The 21,099-nt window shown below is 39.3% G+C and overlaps 2 protein-coding genes across 8 annotated transcripts in view; one reads left to right on the forward strand and one right to left on the reverse strand.

The window, feature by feature from the left end:
• SNTB1 (syntrophin beta 1) overlaps positions 1–11,645 on the forward strand; it is a 109,909-nt gene extending 98,264 nt beyond the window's left edge. The window contains exons 5-7 of the mRNA XM_009568778.2: positions 4,030–4,226; positions 6,629–6,819; positions 8,106–11,645. Of these exons, the coding sequence (XP_009567073.2) occupies positions 4,030–4,226; positions 6,629–6,819; positions 8,106–8,198 (481 nt within the window). The 3' untranslated portion in view covers positions 8,199–11,645. The remainder of the gene's footprint in view (positions 1–4,029; positions 4,227–6,628; positions 6,820–8,105) is intronic.
• Positions 10,516–21,099, reverse strand: part of MTBP (MDM2 binding protein) — a 34,715-nt gene continuing 24,131 nt past the window's right edge. For 2 of the 7 annotated variants that reach the window (XM_054059419.1, XM_054059422.1), the window contains exons 20-23: positions 19,904–20,150; positions 18,696–18,809; positions 16,993–17,058; positions 14,222–15,483 (exon numbers count right to left, since the gene is read on the reverse strand). In XM_054059419.1, coding sequence (XP_053915394.1) covers positions 15,448–15,483; positions 16,993–17,058; positions 18,696–18,809; positions 19,904–20,150 — 463 coding nt within the window. In that variant the 3' untranslated portion in view covers positions 14,222–15,447. The other 5 variants (XM_054059421.1, XM_054059417.1, XR_008448683.1 and 2 more) reach the window with 4 other exon arrangements.

A 21,099-nucleotide genomic window follows, 5' to 3' on the forward strand; every position in this document is an offset into this window, starting at 1 on the left:
TATGCATTGATCAGTGCAATTTAGAACTTTTCACCTGGAAAGTTTGCAGACCACATGTTGTAATCTTGGCTGCTCCTGTATTTCAGATTTTTATGAGTCCTTGGGAAAACATTTTTGCTTAGCTAATGAGTATTTGAAAGCTGCTGAAACCGGAAAACTTCAGTGCCAGATACTGTACAGAGTCATGCTTAATCTACCCAAGACATAATGAGCAGAGAAAATTGGAAAGTGGTAGGATTACAATCTTGGTACAATACTTTAACAGCAGAATTTCAACATGCCCTTTCTGTTTGTTGATAAGTCTGCCTTCAACCTATAGATGCTATTAAGACCTAAAAATATTTTCCAATCAGTCTTTCCTAGCTTTGTGTGAAATATAAGTAATAGCTCAAATAAAACTGAGATCAGGAGATTTAAGTTGTTCCTTTAAATCTGCACTGGGAGGCACAGCAGCTGGCTCGTTACCCTGACTCCAAGGCCCTTTTCGTCATAATCTCTGTTTCAGTGTTTCCTTATGCCTGAATAACAGTGCTTCCCTCTAGCATGGGAATGGGGCTTAAGTAAATGTTTGTAATCAAATTGCATTATCTAATGTAGCCAGATATGAAATAAATTAAAAAAAAATAATAAAGCAGCCCATGCTGGACTGATTAAAGATCAGGTAAGTGGCTTTTGTGTAAAGTTGAGATCTGAAAATATTAAAGCACTTTTATAGTTAATACCATGGCAAGTTGGAAAAGGAGTTTGTACACCGATTAGTTCTCTGTGCAAGTGGAGAAAGGGGCAGGCAAGGAGCACCAACGACCCTGAGCTCTCCAGGGAAGGTGTATGAGGTGCTGTGTAAGTTCTCCACTCATCTTCCTATGCAATGAGGGTGCTTGTTACTCCCTCTAGGGCAAAGCTCAGATGAATGAGAGCCTGTGTGTAGGTTTCCAAAGAGCACAGCCTTTCCAGAGCAGGGTGCAAATGCTAAGTCAGGGTATGGAGTGGTTTAAATATAGGAATGGTCAGTAGCTCTACCGGGCAGAGCTGCATCACTGTTCATGCACTCGTATCACACACTCTTCCGAGATAAATCTCAAATGAGCAGCTGAACACTTGCTTTGACTGTCAGTGCCGGTTTTGCTGTCCTTTTTGAAGAGGCCATTAAATACTGCTGTGGCAGTAAATGGTTGAAACTCTTTTCGTAGCATTCGAATGAGAAGCAGGTCCCAGTGCGTCTCACCCAGCACTTCATGTTGGATCATACCCATCTTGTTATCACACACTTACTTAGGAAGAATAATGCTAAAGAGATTCTCGAACCATACAAAGACAAGGGGGAAATGAGAGAAGTTTCTCCCCAGCTCCCTGGGGCATGCTAAGAGCTGTATTTTGCAGCCTGCTAGCTACACGCTGTATGAACAGACTTGATTGGGACCATCCACCTCCTGCCCCCTCGCGGCTCTGGCTGCTCCGGGGAAGCGTTCTTGGGCTCACAGGTATTGCAGAAACCTCCACGGAGCAGAGTAACCTTCAGGGACTACAGAGGAATATTATACCAGAGCCAGCCTGCGGTGCCTTTTTAGCTCTCGGGTGCAGCCTGCACCATACACACAATCTCCACTGTGGTCAGAGTGAGGGGAAGCCTTCTGTGAAGTTTGTAAGACTGTTCTTTTAGCTTTTAAGGCATTTTTGTGGTCTTTAGGATAAAATATCTTTTAGGTAAATGGAACAGCTCATGTGAATGCAACTTTATTAAAGCTTGGGAATCCTTTGACCTGTAACCGGATACATCAATACTGACAGCTGATACATACACGCTATCAGATGTTCCCCTGCGTTATTTGTCTAGTTCATGCTCATTTTCCGAAGCACAGTCTGGAGTTGTGTGATAGTAAAGGATTTTTAAATAGCAAGGCTGAATTATTAATAATGAGGCAATAATGAGAAGGCAGGCACGAAACAGTGTTTGCGTTGGACGTCCACGTACTTTAATTTGTAAAGTAGTACATCTTCATTCTATCCATATGCTGAAAAAGCTGCAATGCCAGTGCTATGGATACAGCATGAAGATGTAGGGGAGCAGTGGTGTCGACTTGAGATAAAACAGTGGAACCATCTGTCTGTCGCATATTCAGTATTACAGGGATTAGAAAACAAGTTTTAGCACAGCTGATGAGCACTGTATGAAGAGAAAGGATGACCCAAGGAGAAGCTGGGATAATTTCATTTTTAATGATAAACTTGATATGATTTCGCAGGCTGTTTTCCTGCAGCTGTCCATACTCTCCCTCCCCAGTAGCAGAGGCAACATGAATTCAGCAGCCCTACCTGCTCCTGAGGCAGCAGCAGAAGTCACTGGAGATTTCAGTTCCTGATCTGCCTTGACTTCATTATCAAGAGGCAGTGTTTCCTCAGAGAGGCTTCCTCTCCTCATGCCAAGTGAATAAAAGCTTTTGGCCTGTTTGTTTGCCGCTGACTCCCTGACTGCAAAATTTGCCTGGGGTGCAGTTAGGAGGCCCCAGGTATCAAGGCCGAGTGGAGCATTAGCACAGCTCTTCTAAAGACAAAAAAAATAGCATTTGGAGAGGGTGGTGATGCCTCTCTGGAAGAGGCTTTCCTGCCCTTTACAGTTCTGGCCAGGATACTCTGCCCCTTGCCTCCCGGAGCCTCCTGGGACCATGAAATTAAGGCAGTTGTGCAAAATCTGAAGGAAGTTACAAATCTTGCAGGCCTTCTAGTGGGGTATGAAAGAGATACGTGTCTGTTCAGCACAGAGCGCATCTCAAATGTCAGCACAGGGAACTGGGGAAAATTTCGGATCTGCTATGGTTAGCGTTTCAGTAACTGAAAAGCTAAAGTTGTGCTTTTTCCTTTCCTTTCTGCATTTTTTTCCCCCTATTAAAACATCTCTGTTTGACGGCATACTTATCCAGTGTCAGGTAACAGGCAACTTTTCTTCCATATGCAAAACAATAATTTCAGGGTGAATTGCATTCCATAGATGATTAGTATAATCTAATGTTTTATGCTTCAGCACAAGTATTCTACTACCGTGCTACATACTTTATATAGTCTCATAAGAAGTACATTGCTTCCCTATAGAAAGGGAAACATTGCTTGCCTATAGAAAGGGAAACAGAAAGCATAAGACATGAATAAGCTTTTCAGAAGAGTTTGTGTGGTTTCATTTTGTGACTTCCTCAAGGGGTTGGTGCCTGGGTCTCAGAGGGAAGGAACTCCTCTGGATCATTATTTTCATCTGAATGAGCAAATTCAGTGTTCACTGTCCACAATTCTATAAGAAATAATGCCCAAGAGGACAGCGTTTAAGAAGAATTAAATATTATGAGGTGTCGATTTTATTGTTCAAGAATATCCCTGCAATTAGTATTCACCCAGAAGAACAAACCTTTCCTGGTCGTGGGAGATCAGCTATTGATGCCAGGCAAAAAAATGTTCATTGTAGCAACATGTGAGAGAATTTCTGATCACAAATAGCTACATTTTGTGTTTTGCCGGTTCTTTATGGGAAAAGTATGCAAAAGACAGTAGTTTGGCATCTGCGCACTTTACATAACTTTTTCTTTATCCAACAGCATTTATCATTAAATTTGTCTGTAAATATTTAAGCTTTAAGGCATCTACAGCCTGACAGTGAAAGCTGGATTCAGGTGCCTCATCTAAGCAAGCACTTGTATGAATTTTGTGCACGAAATTTCATCACAGACCAGTCGGTGATTTCTCTTGGTTCCTCATGCAAAGATTTCTTTTCTACAATTTGTTAGGAATTTAGGGCACTCTGGAATATCCCCATTATCTCCTACATGTCCAGCTGCTTCAGTACTCACTGCTTTGAACTTTCACTCTTCTGCCTGTCATTGGGAGTCACTTTAGGCTCAAATACAGAGGAGATGCAAGTTTGCATGCTCTCAATTACATGCATTTAGGAACATACAGAGCAAAGCTGTGCTCGGGTGGGAATTTTGGCACAGTGCATTGTGCCCATGTTGTAATTCCCTGATGTGTTTTCAAATCCAATTGCAGGTTGGTCCATTCTGGCCCAGGAAAGGGCTCACCCCAGTTGGGCCTGGATTTGTCTTTCGCAACCCGTACTGGTACAAGGCAAGGGATTGAAACCCATCTGTTCAGGACAGAGACTAGCAGAGACCTCTCACTGTGGACGAGGAGCATCGTGCAGGGCTGCCACAATTCTGCGGAGCTCATCACAGAAATCACCACATGTGAGTAGCACCTGCGGCGCCACACCTTCACATCTCCTCCACATGCTCGTGGGTAGTCCAAACTCCTTCTGCTAGTAGGGATTAATTTAAAAAAAATTGCATGTTTAGGATTTTATGTATTTAACACATTGGTTTCTGAGCCAATCCCAGCTGGTGTGGTACCTTTGGCCAGTTGCAAAAGCAGATCTCAATCTGATCAGATCATGATCTGATACCCGGAACACAGCCAAGGTCACCAAACAAACTATAACAAAACTTGGATTTGATCCGACAAACCACAATGCCAGGAAAAAAACAGAATGCACAGTAAGATAAGTAAGAAAGAGAGAGAGAAAACCCAAAAGGTAGTGTTTCGGAAAAAAAGGTCACCACTCTAATGGGGCATGGCAGTACCTCTGGAAAACTTGGCCCATCCAGAAGCAATTCTTCAGGAACACATGGCCCAGTGGTTCTCCAGCAGCAGGCTGGTTCTATTGGGGTGGTGGGCACGCATGTCACGCCTTCTTGGCAAGCTCTATTTATAGGATAAGTCCATGTCCCATTAGCATGTGAGGGGTGGTCTTGCTATGCATGCACAGAGCTCCATTGGGAAAGTTTTCGAATTGAGGCTGGGAGCTCCAGGGCAGTTTGGAGGGGTGGCCTGCTGCTGCGTCTCCTTCCCCCACACCTCTGCTGCAGAGCAGGGGAGGGGGGAACAGTGCTTACCCCTACATCTCCCCTTCTCTCTGCTAGCCAGGAGCCACAGAAAAGGCCCACAGGTGCAGGCAAGCAGCCCTGCGCTCAATGTTTAAGACACAACAGACAAGTAAAGTTCATCTTTACATCTGAACATGGAAAATAAAAGTAATCAGCTGCAGATGCTCAGTAGGGATGCCTCATTTGGCCAGATAGCTGCTAGAATGTGGTGGTTCAGGGACTTTGAAGCTATGCCTTTCTCTTAAATGCCCTCAGGATTTGGGATTCCTTCCCCTGCGATGCCCACAGTTGGCAGAGCTGTTAAAGTTGAACGTTATCTCCACTCTTAGCCTAAAACTGTAAGAGCATGACCCAAAATATAAATCTGCTCTATGTCAAAGGGCAGTGCAGAATTCAGGAAGCCCTCAGGTACATCCCACGCTGCTGCACATGGGGATGCCACCCTGCTCGCTGCCAGGCCCTGTGCCTTGCAGGGAGCTCAGGCTGCTTTGTGAGCATCTCCAGTATGGAAACCAACCAGGTAATCAGTGGGAAACACATGGAGGGCATGTCCATCTCCTCAGCCCTGAGACACTGGTGACTCTTTCCAAAAACAGGAGGAGGGCATCAGCCTCTTTTACCACAGTACTTTTATCCCAGTGCCAAGGACCGTTCTTGGTGGAGTTGTTCAGAGGAAAGTGGGGGAAAAGAGAATTTGGGATGTGAACACTCTTCATTTTGTAATTTGGATCATGGCCTGTGTTTCTGAGCTGAGGGGAAGATGCAGATCCTTCTGCTGCAGTAGCAATTACATAAAATTATCTGAGCCCTTTTTCAATTACCACAACACTAATGAGGACTTGTGAGTGTCTTCATCTTTGTCAAAATACTTCAGGGAAACCCTTTACTGCTTCTAATTTTGTGTTGCATTGTGTGCTGCGTTTATGGATTTTGGCTATGCATGTCAGATGTAAGAAGAGGAGTAGCTGTGACTTTGTCAAAGTTTGGAAGGAGGAAATGCCAGTGCGATTCTTCTTAAATTTTGTTAGACTGATTTTGTGCCAGCGTGTAGATGTGTGCCATGTGCATGAAGAATGCAACGAATAACCTAAAGAACTGACATCGGTACTGCTACTGCTGAGTGCAATTTTAGTCTGTGTGTTTACACCATAACTAACAAACCTTGCTTGGACCTTGCCCAACAGAATCACAGAATGGTTTGGGCTGGACAGGACCTTAAAGATCGTCTGGTTCCAATTCCCCGCCATGGGCAGGGACACCTTCCACTGGATCAGGTTGCTCAAAAGCCCCATCCAGCCTGGCCTTGAATAGTTTCAGGGATGAGGCATCCATGATTTCCCTGGGCAACCTGTGCCAGTGCCTCACCACCCTCACCGTAAAAAAATCGTTCCTACTATCTAATCTAAGTCTCCCCTCTTTCAGCTTAAAACTGTTACCCTTGTCCTGTAACTTCATGCCCTGACAAAGAGACTCTACCCAGCTTTGCTATAGGCCCTCTTTAAGTACTGGAAGGCTTCTATAAGCAGTGGTTTCTGTTGTTCTTCCAAATCTGCAGGTTTACAGTTAGAGCATGATAGCTCAGTTTTAGTAGAGGTTAGTTTCTGCAAGATAGCGTTGAGATCAAATGTAAAATGCAGACATCTGCAGACAAATGGAATGTGTTGCTTTTAAGAGCATTACAGACTACATTTTCTTTTGTTCTTCAGCTTGCACATATAAAAACCAGGAGTGCCGTTTGACCATCCATTATGAACATGGATTCTCTCTTACAACTGAACTGCAAGATGGTGCCTTCTCTAAGACAATTGCACAATATCCCTATGAAAAACTGAAAATGTCCTCAGATGATGGGATAAGGATGCTTTATTTAGACTTTGGAGGAAAGGATGGAGAAATAGTAAGTATTGTGTTTAACAGAGGTAGCACATTACCACCTCTTTAGTTCTCATTCAGTGTGTGAGGGTGGAGGAGGACTAATAACAGCTGGCCAGTACAGGTTCCAATACTGGTATTTAGATGTCATGCTTCCTAGTACAGCATGACAGTCTGGCTTTAGAATGAGATAAACTAAAAAGAGATAAAATAAAGATAAAATGGTAAAACCACGTAAAGATAAAGGATTGTTCATCCTTGTTCTTAACTGTACATAGCCAGATTTTAGAATTTTTATATGTACCCATTTCACTTTTTAAATGATTGCAGTCTGAAGAGCTTAAGAATGAGATATTATTAATTCAAATATACACACAGGGGCTTTACATTATGATAATAAGCTATGTTTCAGACAGTTTTGAACATCTAGTTCCCGAAAAAAATCATGGACTCCAATGAAATACAAACTATCTGCTTAGGTGTCTAAGTTACTTGTCACAATGCCTAAAAATAAGGTGCTTATTCCTACAGTCAGTTTAGATACCATAAATTAGGGATGTAACCATGGTCTTTCCTGCCAAATTTTTTAGCAGTGCCTGAGCATTCTGGGTGCTTGATTCTTCACATCACCTGTGATATACACTCTGTGAACTGCTTATTGTCAGGCTTTCAGAAGGGAACTTGTCACTAGTTCTCGATGAAGTTGATGTGTGACGGGTGGAAAGGTAAATCTGGTTTGTTGTGATGTGAACCTAGTGTTGAACTTGCTGTCCACACTGACAATTGTGTCATGCTTAGCAAGCACGTGGCGAGATCATCTAAACCGTGACTATGAAAAAAAAAAGCTTGGTTCAGTCTCACTGCCGGCTGTGTGAACAGAGGAGCAACCATTTCGCATCAGCTGAAGGTGTAATATGCTGTCTTCAGCTGTGACCAACAGCAGATGCATTGCGTACAGGACATCGCATTCCAATCCCTGCTCAGAAAGAGAACCTGAAGAGATGAACCTCTTGGAAAACTGCTTGCAGTATCTGATTCAATTTTCTGCTGCGTACCTAGGTGAATGCAAGCCCAGAGCATCTCAGCTCACAAGCATCATCAGCTGCTTGCAAGATGCTTATTACTTACTTTTAGTAACCTATACATTTGCAGCTGTATGTAAAGGAAAGACAATATGTTGCAATAAAGTGTTGTTATTAATAGAAGTCTGTTGAAAATACCAGGCAGCAGTTAAGCAAGTACTCTGTAAATGATTGCTTATTTGAGCTCTAATCTAATCATTCTCATCTTGCTATCTTTCTGCACTTTCAGCAACTGGACCTTCATTCCTGTCCAAAGCCAATTGTGTTCATCATTCATTCCTTCCTGTCGGCCAAGATTACAAGGCTTGGCTTGGTGGCATAAGTGGGATACATCTGTTTCTGCAAAGAATGACAGAGCAACCATGCTAATTTGAAGTACAGTCAACAGCAGCAACCCATACCAGCTAGCAGAGTACACCAGCTTGGGATCAGTACTGAGCCTTGGTCCTTTCTGCAGTCTTCCAAGGCCCAGGTTTCATTTGGATCAGCTAAAGAAGTGGCATGACAAGGAAAATGGTGGATTTCATTGTAAATAATGGGATTTTAAAATCCCATATCAGACAGTAAAAGTGTGTAGTACCATACATGTAAATGTTCCAGAATCATAAATTGTGCCTATTTCAATGTACTTGTTTATACAGACTAAGTAAAGGGCTAAGCAGACGAGAGTGGGTCTTGGTTGTGATGCAAGCTCAAGGTTTGAGTAGTTCTCCAAACAGGATTTTCCCACCACCCAAAAGTGAAACATTTTCTTCCATGTTAACCTGCGCACCACTTACGGAGGATTTTTCTTTCAAGGTGCCATCAGAACCTGTTGCTTGAATACGCAGCAAAGCACGCTAACATGCACCTCTTAGTTATATGCTCTAAAGCAATACAGCTGTGGTCAGTGAACCGCTGGAGGGTCCCTGCCAAGGGGCACTTTCAAGTTAAATGATGTGGACATCTTGCGTACGTTCCCAGCAATGGACCCAAAGCAAAAGTAGCTATTACAGTGTATGAGTGGCTGTGGGACATACGTAGGAACGTCCTTTATTAAGGAACACACAGTTGTATTTTTATAGTAGCTTCCCAGAATGGCTTCATGAGTTTCAGCTACTCGGGACCCCTAGCTCAGGTAAAAGTTACCTGAATCCATGTTGAAGCATGACTTAAGTCTTGGCCAGCATGTTTCTGCAGCAGAGTTTAACAGAAAGCCATGCTCAGCTTCCTGCCCTCCTAGCCCTTCTGTTTCAGCCCGAGCTCTGCTGAGGCTGGTTGTATTGCCTTGACAGAAGAACAGATCGAGGAATGAGGAAGTCTTGATTTTTTAAGCCTTTTCTAGATTAGATCAGGAAAGTTATTCAAGCAGTGCCACAACAGTGAGCAAATGCACACAGGCAGGAACACGAGCTGCTCTGCTGTAAAAGTCTGACTATGGAAGAAGCTGCTTCTACAAAGATGACTTGGGCAAGTCCAGATTTATTCCTTGCTGGTGAAACGTAAGATGGTCACCTCCATACCCATAACTTACTAGCTCCTGTTTTGCACTATAGCTTACTTTTTTAAATCAAAACTTTCAAATCGCTGAGTTTTTGTCTTGCTCACGGGTTGAGCACAAAGCAGACAGCAAGCAGGAACACTAACCTTCATAATCAGAGGTGATACAAACAGCTTGCACCTGGAACTCCTAAATTGGCTTAATATGGTTGGGTGGGAACAGGAAGAAGCAGAACAAGGATGGCATCGATGTTGCTCTTGTTTTGGCAACAGAGCTACTTGATATGGGGATGGGATTTCGTTCACTTTACAGTTTTGGCCTAAATTCACACTTCGAAGGACAGGAACTGTACAGGAAGAAATAAATCTGAAGCTTGTGGATGTTTGCTTGTCATGCTACAACACTTCTTTTATTCTTGAGAAAGCACACAAGTTTCAACTTAACGAGACTTGACTAGCAAAGAGGAAAATTAAAAACAGTATGGTTCCATGTTGTTTACAAGCTCAGTCTCCAAAGCTGAGCATAAGTCATGCTGTTTATTCACAGTATAGGAATTTGTTTGTAGTGGTTTCCATAGGTTTCCATCTTAATCATCAAAACTAATTAAAAAAATTAAGATGATATGCTGAATTTACAAATACAGAAAACGATGATTGAAGAGCAACAGCTAAATCGCCTTTTGGAAAAGCAGCCCCACTCCCAGCACCTCCTACCAGTCAACAGCAAACCTGGGAGGGGATTCACCTTGCTGTGAACTTGGTTTTTACTGTCATGGTACTTGCACTTAAAAATTAATTCCTTGTGTAAATTTGCAAGGTAGGAGATTGCAAGGTAAGTTACATAACTTACCGGTAATTTCCAAATGGACGTTTCTCATTTAGTGACCACTGCCGTCACAGAACTTTTGCTGGCAGTTATTTGGGTCTCCTTTGGCTTGGAAGCTTCTAGAACGTCTTCTGAGAAACTGAGAGCAGTCGGTACGCTGGGGGAGTGAGTCTTTGAGTAGGAAATCGCATCGCATCACCAAGTAAAATGTCCTGTGATGTTTCTAAAAAGTGATCCAGGACACATTTATTGATGTTCCAAAGTATAACTTGAAAATTCTGATACAGGCTCCTATGAAAATTCCAGAGGTTAAAGTGAAAACTTGCATACTGTGGGGTAGGTTTAATACATAAATAAACTATACTGAACTATTTCCTTATTCCTTTAACACTTACAAATCACTGGAATGTTATACTTAAAATGTTATACTTGTGCATTGTAAATATTACAAATTCCTATATTAGTACCAACAATTAAATGACACAATATGTAACCTAAGGTGCTCAGTACTATACGAAGTATAAGTGAATAACTAAATGGTTTGCAAAGAAAATTCGTATTATATATATTTATAGAAAAAAGTAATGATAATTACAGATGCTATTTCTTCGTTTTCAGATTTTGGACTGATTCATATTTGGATGGGATAGACAAATGATATATGGACCTACTCCACATTTATAAGAGTATAGTGAATATTTATATTTTAGAGGAAAAGAGTATATTTAATAAAGTCATTTATTGGATTTCTGTGAGGTGAGCTTACTTTGTACCCAAACAAGCCGTTTCAAAAGCTGTACTTCGGTTTTGGGCTGGGGAAACTCCATTATAACACTCAGTCATTCTGTAAGAAGTCAATTACTTAAGAGAACTATTCATCCTCTTGACAGAATGACTTGTAAAAATTTGTAAACAACAAAAAGAAGTATTAGTGATCAGTCAATGGCTCATCGGTGTTTTCTATTAAATAAGCTCAATGTTCATGTGACAGTGGTGCTTTTGAGGACAGGCTGGAATCATACTCATGCAGCATTCCTTTTGCTGCTGGCATTTACTTAAAGACCACAGGGATGTTCTGGGGAAAGTCATTCAGGCTCACCTGCTCAAGTTACAAATGCTTTCAGTGTTGCATATTTAACTGGGCAGTTAAGAGAAGTTATAAAAAATGAGAACAGAAACTTCTGCTCAAGCTTCTGCATTCAAGGAGTGAGGCCAACATGTGCCTTACTTAGTTTTTATGAACAGTTATGAAAAAAAGATGTTTTCCTTCCCCTCTACCTAAATTCCTAACTTCGTGGCCCAAACAGAAAAGCTAACTGTGAGATTTTAAATCCATTCTTTCAATCTTACCCAAGGTACAGCAGACCAGCTTCATGGAAAGCCTTATATAGGAGTATCCTAGAGTTTCAGTCTTTTCATAAAATACTGACTATAATTGAGCGATCTGATCAGAAAGTTTGTATAGCAGCTTCACCATTAGAAAGACATGGATACATATTGGAACATATATGTTACTGGAAAAATGTGATATAAGGTGTTTGTTAAAAAATAATTCAATAAAATAAAGCTGATCTGACTGTGTTCAGGGAAGCATAGTGGTGTTTCCTAGGAGTCCGCTCTTTAAGTGGAACTAGCATTTCTCTTGAGGCATTTCATAAATCAGAACACAACTCTATGCTCTACCAAGTAAATCACCACCACAAACATCGTTAGAATTTGACTAATGAAGAAACAAGTGCTTACTCTTTCTGCAGAAGGTAAGTATTCCTTCTTCCCATCAAGCATGGTGGCACACTCCATCTGCAAAGAGATTTCTCAATGTTCCATTCCCCTTGTTTAAAAGTTAATTGGAGCTTCTTTGATTTCAGTGGAAATAGAGCCTAAACAAACACACTCCGGATTGTTCTACTGTCACTGATCTGCGAGTTTGTCTCTGTTTCCTGAGTCAAACTGGCAGGTTTTTACTGGCAGCTGTTTACTGCGGGTACTTACTATATATATGTACACACACACACACACTATTACTGCAGTATACCGTTTACCTATATTACTATATATATACACACTACATACACTATTATTATTAAGTAATTGGGAATTGCATCTAAAATGGAAACTTTTTAATTTAATAGTGACTTTATGATTTTAAAGAGTAATATTAATTATATAGCAAAATGTCAAGAAACTGCCAGCCTGATTAATGAAAGTGAACCCCAACATTAACCAGGGCAAAAGTTTAATTTAAAAGCTTAAGGGAAAAAACATTAAATATTTAAATAACAAAGACTACAGCCTCTTGTGAACATATCAGCTACTTTTTTTCCACATAGGATTAGCTTTTCAGTTTGCTTCATGCATTAGAATTTCCGTGCTTGCGTAAATAATTTGAGGCATTAGAAAACAGCTCCCAGGGGAGAACTGGAGAGTCTGAATTTAGAGAAGTATCTGTACCAAGTTCTGTGGTAGCCCAGAGAATTACTCACGCAATTGCTGTAATGGTAGAAGCAATCATATCACCAAGTAATCATGACCACATCAGTGTTGTCTTACACCAGTCCTGTGTAAGCACATGCCATGGATTCTGTGTAGACCATACACATATATTGGTGAATATTACTTCTAAGCAAAAGCATGAAAGCAAGCACACAAACCTTCTACAGTAAGGTATGCACAGGGCAGACCGCATTGAGGGTTCATCGTCCACAAGCAAGAAAAAATTTGAAGTTCAGAAGCAGAGTTACCTTGTGTGTCACGTAAGTTACTACACTTTTGCTGAGCTGTGGGAACTCCTAGTGTGGTATTTTTGAACTACGACAGATGTTCAGGCAATCTGGTTTAGTGCTGTTACTATAGATTAGGTCAAATTATTTTACGTGTTTTATTAGGTTAAGAGGATGCATATGGACAATTATCAGAACTGAAATGGGGCACAGCATTACTAAGCCATGATAATAAACTAGCTATAACTTACTCTATAGAGCAAACATAGTAACAAAGTGCAAATGAGACAGCAATGGGAATGATGTTCTGTGCTGGGAATGATGCAAACAAACAATAGATCAAAATGCTTATGCTTCCCTAACTGATTTCCTGCTGATTATTTCAGGCCAGCCTTTGAGTCTACAGAATTAATTAAAACAATAACCATTGGGCTCTAATTGCTCATGAAGTAAGGTAGTTGGCATCTAAGGCCACCAGGGCCCACTACAGACACCAGACAGAGGAATGAGAAACAATAAAAAATATTTTTTAAAAGTGCCTTTTTGTGGAAGCCCTTTACAGATACACACAGATCAAGAAACCCAGTTAAACAGCATTAATTACTTTCCTGAAAGGGATTTTCTTTGTTCATGGCAGCTAGCCTCAAGTATTTTATGAAATGTAGATGCTGTACTTTAGCTTATCAGCTTGTGTGTAATTTATTAACTACACTTTTTTTTTTTTTTTGTAAATACAAGTACCAAAAAAAATCCAAATTAAGTAAAAAATGCCATTTTCAGCGGCTTGCTTCAGTATTTGGATAATAGTATCAGCATTCAGGCTGAAGATAATAACCTCTCTTTTTTGTAGTATTCAATATTGGATGTTAAGGAAGATTAATATCTGGATTAACTTGTTTTATGGGCCAAGTATTTTAAACTTAACTCATTAGAAGTGTAAATGTTAAATTATTTTAAAGACAATGTCTGTCTTGAATGCAAAGAAACGTGAGCCATGCACAGCACTTAATACCTTGGAGCAATTTTATGCATGCACTTAATAATTACTTAATTATCCACCTTCACTGTGTTTCCTCTTTCACCAGATCAGCAAGACTCTGTAAGTTATTAAGCTGGACACTATGAATGTGAATTTTACACACAAGTGTAATCCGGCTGCAGGATGGCACTGTCACGGTAAAGCAGCTCATAGCTTTCCTGCTGCTGCTCAGAGTTCAGTGAACACGAGCGCACACCCACATATAAAAGGTCTCGTAGAGTTCAGAACAATACACATTAGAACAGAAGAGTTAAATGCAAGATCCTGTTAGACAGAAAAAAAAACTCCTTAGGGTTTCACTTTACACAAAATAGAATTAGGCAAAGAATAATGAAACAAAATCAGGAAGGATCTTTAGAGAATGAGTAGATTTTACAGTATTAAGTCTAACTAAAACATGGTTTAGTTCAATTACTTCTTCCTAATATTAGATTTCATTTATATTAGTATTGCTTAATTCATTTTTCTTTCCAGGCTAATACAGCAAACAATAACACTGCATCTTTATCAATTTTAATGATGTTAGTTTATATGAAGGATGAAATTCTTTCACTGAAAGCTATTTGTTGGAGTATAAATTCCTCATCTCAACATAATATCACCTTGAATAAGGACACTAGTAAAAGCCAGGTATATGCCTGAGACTTCAGCAAACTGAGGCCAAAAACTTAGTATTTTACACTGGTTGCATCTCAGGCAGAAATTGTTCTTTCTATCATATTTCATCCCATCACACTACGCCAGCTCTTTCACAGCTCTCACAATCATCGTTACTGCTATCATTTTGATTATCTCCTCCCCCACGCAAAGAAATCATGGAACTCATAAACTGTTTTTAAGGAGTGTTACAAAGAGTATGCATGAAATTATATTGGAAATCAGCTTGTAAAACAATGAATCTTGCTTTAATGGGACCTTGCATCATGTTTCAAAAGATAAGATTTTTTTTTCTTACACTACAACACAGATAATTGTGACTTAGATTCTAATTATGTTCGCTTTCACCTGCAGAATAGGAAGTGTTCTTAATTATTCTATGAAGTGTCAACGGTTGATGCTGTAAATAGCTGTTTATACAACAGCAAACAGTAATAAATAGAGATCTTCACACAAAAAAGAAAAAGTACCTTTGCTATTAAAATTGAATCTAGTGAGGTTTTTATTCACATAAAAACCAAATATACTGGTTGAAAAATATACAAAGTTTTATCAAACCAAGTCATCCACACTCCTTTAAACAATAAAACATTAATAAATATGCATATAAAATAAAACAATAAAACCTTTTTTCATTTGAATGCGTTAAAAAATTAAAACTTTCAGTATAAAATGTTTCCAGACAACAACTGTGCCTGAGAACAGTTTACATAATTACACTGACCAAAGTCCTTCCAGCCTGCAGGTTATGTATGTGCATGTGTTAGGCACTACAATGCTTTTCCTAACATTGCAAGTGCTCTGTCTCCACAGTTTCTAGGAGTGTGTGGAGAGCATCCATTCAGTTCCTCTACTTGCCAGTCTTCTCCAAAACCCATTCAATCACCTGGGAAAATAAATGAGAAAAACAATTTACCCAACTCCAGCTCTTGAAAGCAACATAAAAACATCTCACATATTTTATCAATTCTTTATCACCATCTGTGTGGTCTTTACTAAGCAGGATTTAAAAGTAATCCATTCAAAAGAAGAAAGAGACGTTAATAAACTGAGAGGATATAGTGTTACCCATTAATTGTATTTCATTTTGGAGAATGCCTTGTCTTTAGAAAAAGGCATACATTCCCTGAATTAAGCTACTTCACTCTCAATCTCTCTATGTAGTAGCAACAAGGTGCACATCCAATGCTAAACAGCCAGTGACTCCAGCACAAAAAAAATCCCTAAAGCTGCAAAAGAAAGACTGAAGAATAATTTGTACACTGCTGTATCTGCCCCCATCATTACTGCTGTTTCCCAGACAGGACAGTTGAGCAGACAACTGACTAGTCCTGGGCAATTATATTTTTCATAAGGTAATTTCAAAGTATTCTCTAACACAGGGAAAGGTGGACGGCTTAAGAGATGCTCAATTTTAACACCTCTTTTGCCAACAACAAACTTACATAAAACTACCCACTGGCCTCCCCAGATGGTTGTGAGAAACAGTGTGTCAGCACAACATCTCGGTTCAACATCAAGGATCAAAAACCAATGTTATTTTTGAAACCTTACGATCTGTAGGAAGCAGTTTACGAGGGAACACAGTACAGATAGAACACAATAAACAGTGCTTTCCTAGAATCAATTCTGTAGGGATCAAGCAGTTTTCCTTCAGAGTTCAGCTTTTCTTATTTAACTATCTCAGTCCAAATAATTCCATCTAATTTATGATCTTAAAAACTGTACTGTAAATATGCACAATACTTTAAAAAAAAATACCATGGACTCACTTCAGCATGTTTTTCAGAATTTAAATCAAAGAGTTAATAGATTTCTAGAGCACAGAAGTATTTACTCCTGTCATGAGAACAGTTGCACAGAGCAAATTAAGTCCAACATTACACACAAATAAGCTCATCTGGTATCCCTTGTGCTTAGTTATTCCCAAGCTTAAAATTACTAACTTTCATTGCTTCTTTTAAGAAATTTATTTCCTGTTATATATCCCTTGATTGCTTCCTAACCTTTGAAAAGAAATGTTATTTCCTTCAATACAAGGAAAAAATTCCCTAATGTCCCAGGCTCCTCTCAAATAAAGATATATTATCTCTTTTTTTCCAGTGAGGTGGAAACATTTATCATCTTAATTTCCATTTCTCATTGCAGCACATCATATTGGCAGCTGTAACTAAAATACCACCTAAATCCTGGATATATACCACTGGAAATTTTGCTATGGCACTACTGATGGTAAGAAAGCTTTTGCGAGATGAGAGAGTGAAACAAGACCAACAGCCAAAGGAATGTGTCTCTTCACCTCTCAAAGTTGTGGACTAAACCACTTTACGGCCACGCTGCTGCCACCAGATTTAGCCTCAGCTAGTTGCAGAATCAAATAAACGAATGATCTTACCTGTTTAGCATTGTTATTTGCTGTTTTCTTCATTTCATCAAGAAGTCCTCTAGAAGTTTTAAGATCCTAAACATGAAACACAAAACCACAAAGAATAGCAAACGCATCACTCTCATTTGGATTATAAGAGGCCTAACATCCAAAGGTAGTGTTACCTTTTATTACCTTGTTCAGAACAACAGATGTATTTGGATTTGCTTTTTAAGAAAAAAGAAATAATCTAAAACCATTCCAATGGGCCACAGATTTCCCTGAAGCAATCCAAACCTAGTATTCAGGTGTGTGATTGAGCCACACTTTTCCTAACCTTTCTCATATTTCCAGAAATGTATTTTTTTCTTAAAAGATATTTGAAGTTTTACAGTCTTGACTGAAATCTTATTTCAACAAGAACACGGAAATCAACAGCGCACTTAGATTGCAAATACAGAATTCTGTCAAAGAATAGAGAAGAGGACATGGAGAAAGAAAATCAGTGCAAGAAAAGAAAAATCTGGAATAGTTTGTCTCTTTTGTAGTCCATTCAGCCCAAGCTAATCTACTCTCTTTAGGTAAAGTTATGTGCTTGCTTTGCTTAAGAGAAAGGAAAACTAAGAAAATTCATTTACTACTTGTCTCCAAATGAAAACATTATCTATGATATCACGCTTCTGAAGCACACGGCACAACAAAGGGCTCCTTCATGCTTGAGGCTATAGGACAGTTCAGTAGAACAACCCTGCTACACACTTTCTGAAGGACAGGATCATTGCAGTCCTCTTCGTTTTGCTCTTCTATTTGGAGTGGAAACATGTACCCATCTGATTTGCCCTACTCACTCATCCCTACACACAGCTCCTTCTGCCTTTGAAGTTCTTCCTTCAGGGCACATTTCTGGGAGATTTTGGGAGTGCTTACAGAATATGACTGTAAGACTGTGTTCTAATTATTTAAGAAGTTGGTGCTTATCAGCATGATGTTCTGATTGTCTATATATGCATTCAGCCCTCTTCAATTGCAACTTCATTTAGCATAAATGGAAGGCTGAAGGCACGCAAATGAATAGAAACCACAGCTCAGCTTGTGAGCAATAGCTTTTAAACACCGTGGGCTGTAATTTAACTTGATTTTGTGCCCAGACTAAGGAACACCGGCTCAAACATTGACTCACAAAGTCTCCTAGGTATTATGTAAAGAATTCACATCTCCTCCTAAAAATGAGGTTGATGCAATTCTACGCGGTGCTGCCAAGCCAGTACGTGTTAGACAGCTGTGCGTATTTACAATGCGATTACAAGGACTTCCATGAGCATGTCAGGGAACTAGAATTTCTGGGTCAGCTGTGTAAGTTACCCATTGAGCCAACAGCCTTAAATCAAGGGAGGAGCTGGGCTGTCGCAGCTATGGCCGAGAGATAGCTACAACAGCTACGGAAGCGATATAGTATAAGCATGACCTTACCTAACAGACCACTGCCTTAACATGTTTTCTTACATAAAAGACTACTTCTTTATAAGGTTTAAAAACAAATAACCAATCACCAAAATATACTGTAAAACTACCTCCAGCATTTGACAATTCCAAAGGTCTATCCACACACACTACTAACAGACCACTAGGAAATACTAGCTTAATCAAGTCTGAATATCACACAGTCCATTTCAACTTTGATTCAGGAATGGATTCATGTAACTAAGAACTATAAGAGCATGTCTTCTAGTTACCTTTAAGTAGAACTTTGATATCTCAAATAGACGCTGGCTGCATGACGCAAAGCATTTGTGATCTTCTGCAATCCCATGGTTTTGAAGAGTCTTGGCAACCACCTCCTTCAGCATCTTGGAAACAGAAACACACTCAAAAGTTCATCCCAGTTATAGGCATGAAAAGTTGTCCAAGAGAAAAAAAAAATAGCACACTTGATCTTTTTTGATCTTGCTTCTATCTTTAATCCATCGGCCAAATGCCATCATCAATCCACTGACCAAAATTGGGCAGCTATTTACCAATCAATTTCCGTTCCCTTCACCTCAAAAATTAAGGAAATGCTTACATGTAAAAGCAATGTAAAGAAACAGTGATTATACATATGGGGCTTGGAGAAAAAGAAGAAATAATGGCTTGGCTTTTCTCTTCTCCAAAACACTACAACACATACATATATGTTAGTTTTCTTTATATTGATATTCTCATGTTTGACAAAGCTATATTAAAAAAATAATTAAAATCAATCAGACACTAAAGTCAGATTAGAAAATTTACTCTGACATTCTTTATATCAGAGATGTTTAAACTTTGCTGTAGGTCTGTATGAGTTACACTAATTTCCACTTACTTAGGTCATCCTAACTTGCCTTTGGCACAGGAGGACATCAACGCAGTGTCCTCTCTAGCAGCCTGGGACTAATTTAAAATTAGTATCACCAGCCCAAAACCAGTTTTGAGTAACGTATTTTAAAAGTTGCATTCTTAATCTATACAGCTATTAATTAAAGAATATTGCGTTAAAAACATTTAGATTTTATCTTAGTTCATGGAATTGTCCAAATATTGAAATGTCTTTTTATTCTCAGCATGGTCCGTTCTTCCACAATGGCTTTAACACGTCCAGCACAGATATTTCTTTGGGGCTTTCAGGTTTAATATTAATCTTTCGCATTTCGTACCTCCTATTCATTGATATCCATTCCCAACTTTTTTATTCATAGTTGTTTTCTCTCAGCCTTAATTCCCTGGGCATGATACAATACTCCTTACTTCATACTTTCTCACTCCTTGCTTGCTTGCTACACTCTCCTCAGTGCCTTCAGGATTCACTTACACAAGTGAACAGAATGAAATTTAGTAATAAAAAATGAAAAAAAAAGTCAGATCACATGGAAAGAAGTTAAGCAGAGATTTTTTTCACCAACCAAACAATGTAAACCTTTACCCTTGTATGTTTCTGAGATCTTGATTCCTTAGCTGGCTTTGAAGTCTCAGAGGCAGTTGCATTAATGTGACTTCCTGAGCCGACCTTAGTGGTTACTTTGTAGGGCTGACCAGGCTGTTTCAATAGAATCGAAGCTGAAGAAACTGATCTTTCAGAGCGCCTCCTTGTTACAGCAGCTGTGTAGTGACTCCCACTACTTCCACTTGCCTGAGAGAGGAGAGAATCTGTACTCTCAGATTTGGTTAGCCTGGAAAGAAAAAAAAGAAGATAAAAAGAACTTTTAGATTTTATACTGAATCTTTCTGTACCTTTGTTTCTGCTATAGAGATTGTGGCTAAAAGTATTAAGTACTGTACATTCTTGCTTATAGCTTCTGAAAACTGCAGACAGGATTCTATTATTCAATCGTCTTTGTATTGGAAGATACATGCATCCGTTGCATCTCTGATGTAAAAAGTCTGGAAATTAACTGAACAAATGAGATAACTATGAAATGAAACTATTTGGAAGGAGTAGTTGTTTTGCATACGGTCCCTAGACAGCTAGGAAGAACCAAGTTTCCTGGACTCCAGTCGAAGAACAACAAAACTCCCCAATTTCTTTTGGCCCTACAGGAATGTCACAACTCATCTATAATTATGGGAAGCAGGATGTTACAATTCAATCAGAACATTGTAAATCTTGATCCTTCAACTGTAAGTGTGCTAGTAATTCTGAAACTTCAAATGAAGTGCTTAGTACTATCTCATCTTCTTTTCTAACTATTCATGAAGCTGCAAAAGGTATGGATATTCCTAAAACCATTACTCTTTTAGAGGCTTACTGTGATTACATCATAAGGAAGAAGAGAAGTTATTACAATAAAAAGTAAATTCAGAAGTAGTGTTATGGTATAACAGTTATTTTTTATTGATGCAAACAATTTGCATCTTCAGAGTGAGGATAAGTTACAAAGAGAAGTCTCAAAAACTAGACTTTCAGAAAAGACTTTAATAAACATGGCTGACAATAATTGAATTTTGGTAGGTCATCTTACACCAGCAGTTCTTTGGATTAGGAATTCAATTATTCTGTTTGTACTGTGCTTGGCTTTCTAAACCTTTAGTTGTTTATTTGCACAGAAACAGCACTGACAGTTTCAGTTCTGGATGAGGCTATCTGTCATCTTTTCAAAGGCATTTGAGACTTTGGAAGAT

The sequence above is a fragment of the Cuculus canorus genome, chromosome 2 (assembly GCF_017976375.1).
Source record: "Cuculus canorus isolate bCucCan1 chromosome 2, bCucCan1.pri, whole genome shotgun sequence".
In the NCBI taxonomy this organism is placed as follows: domain Eukaryota; kingdom Metazoa; phylum Chordata; class Aves; order Cuculiformes; family Cuculidae; genus Cuculus; species Cuculus canorus.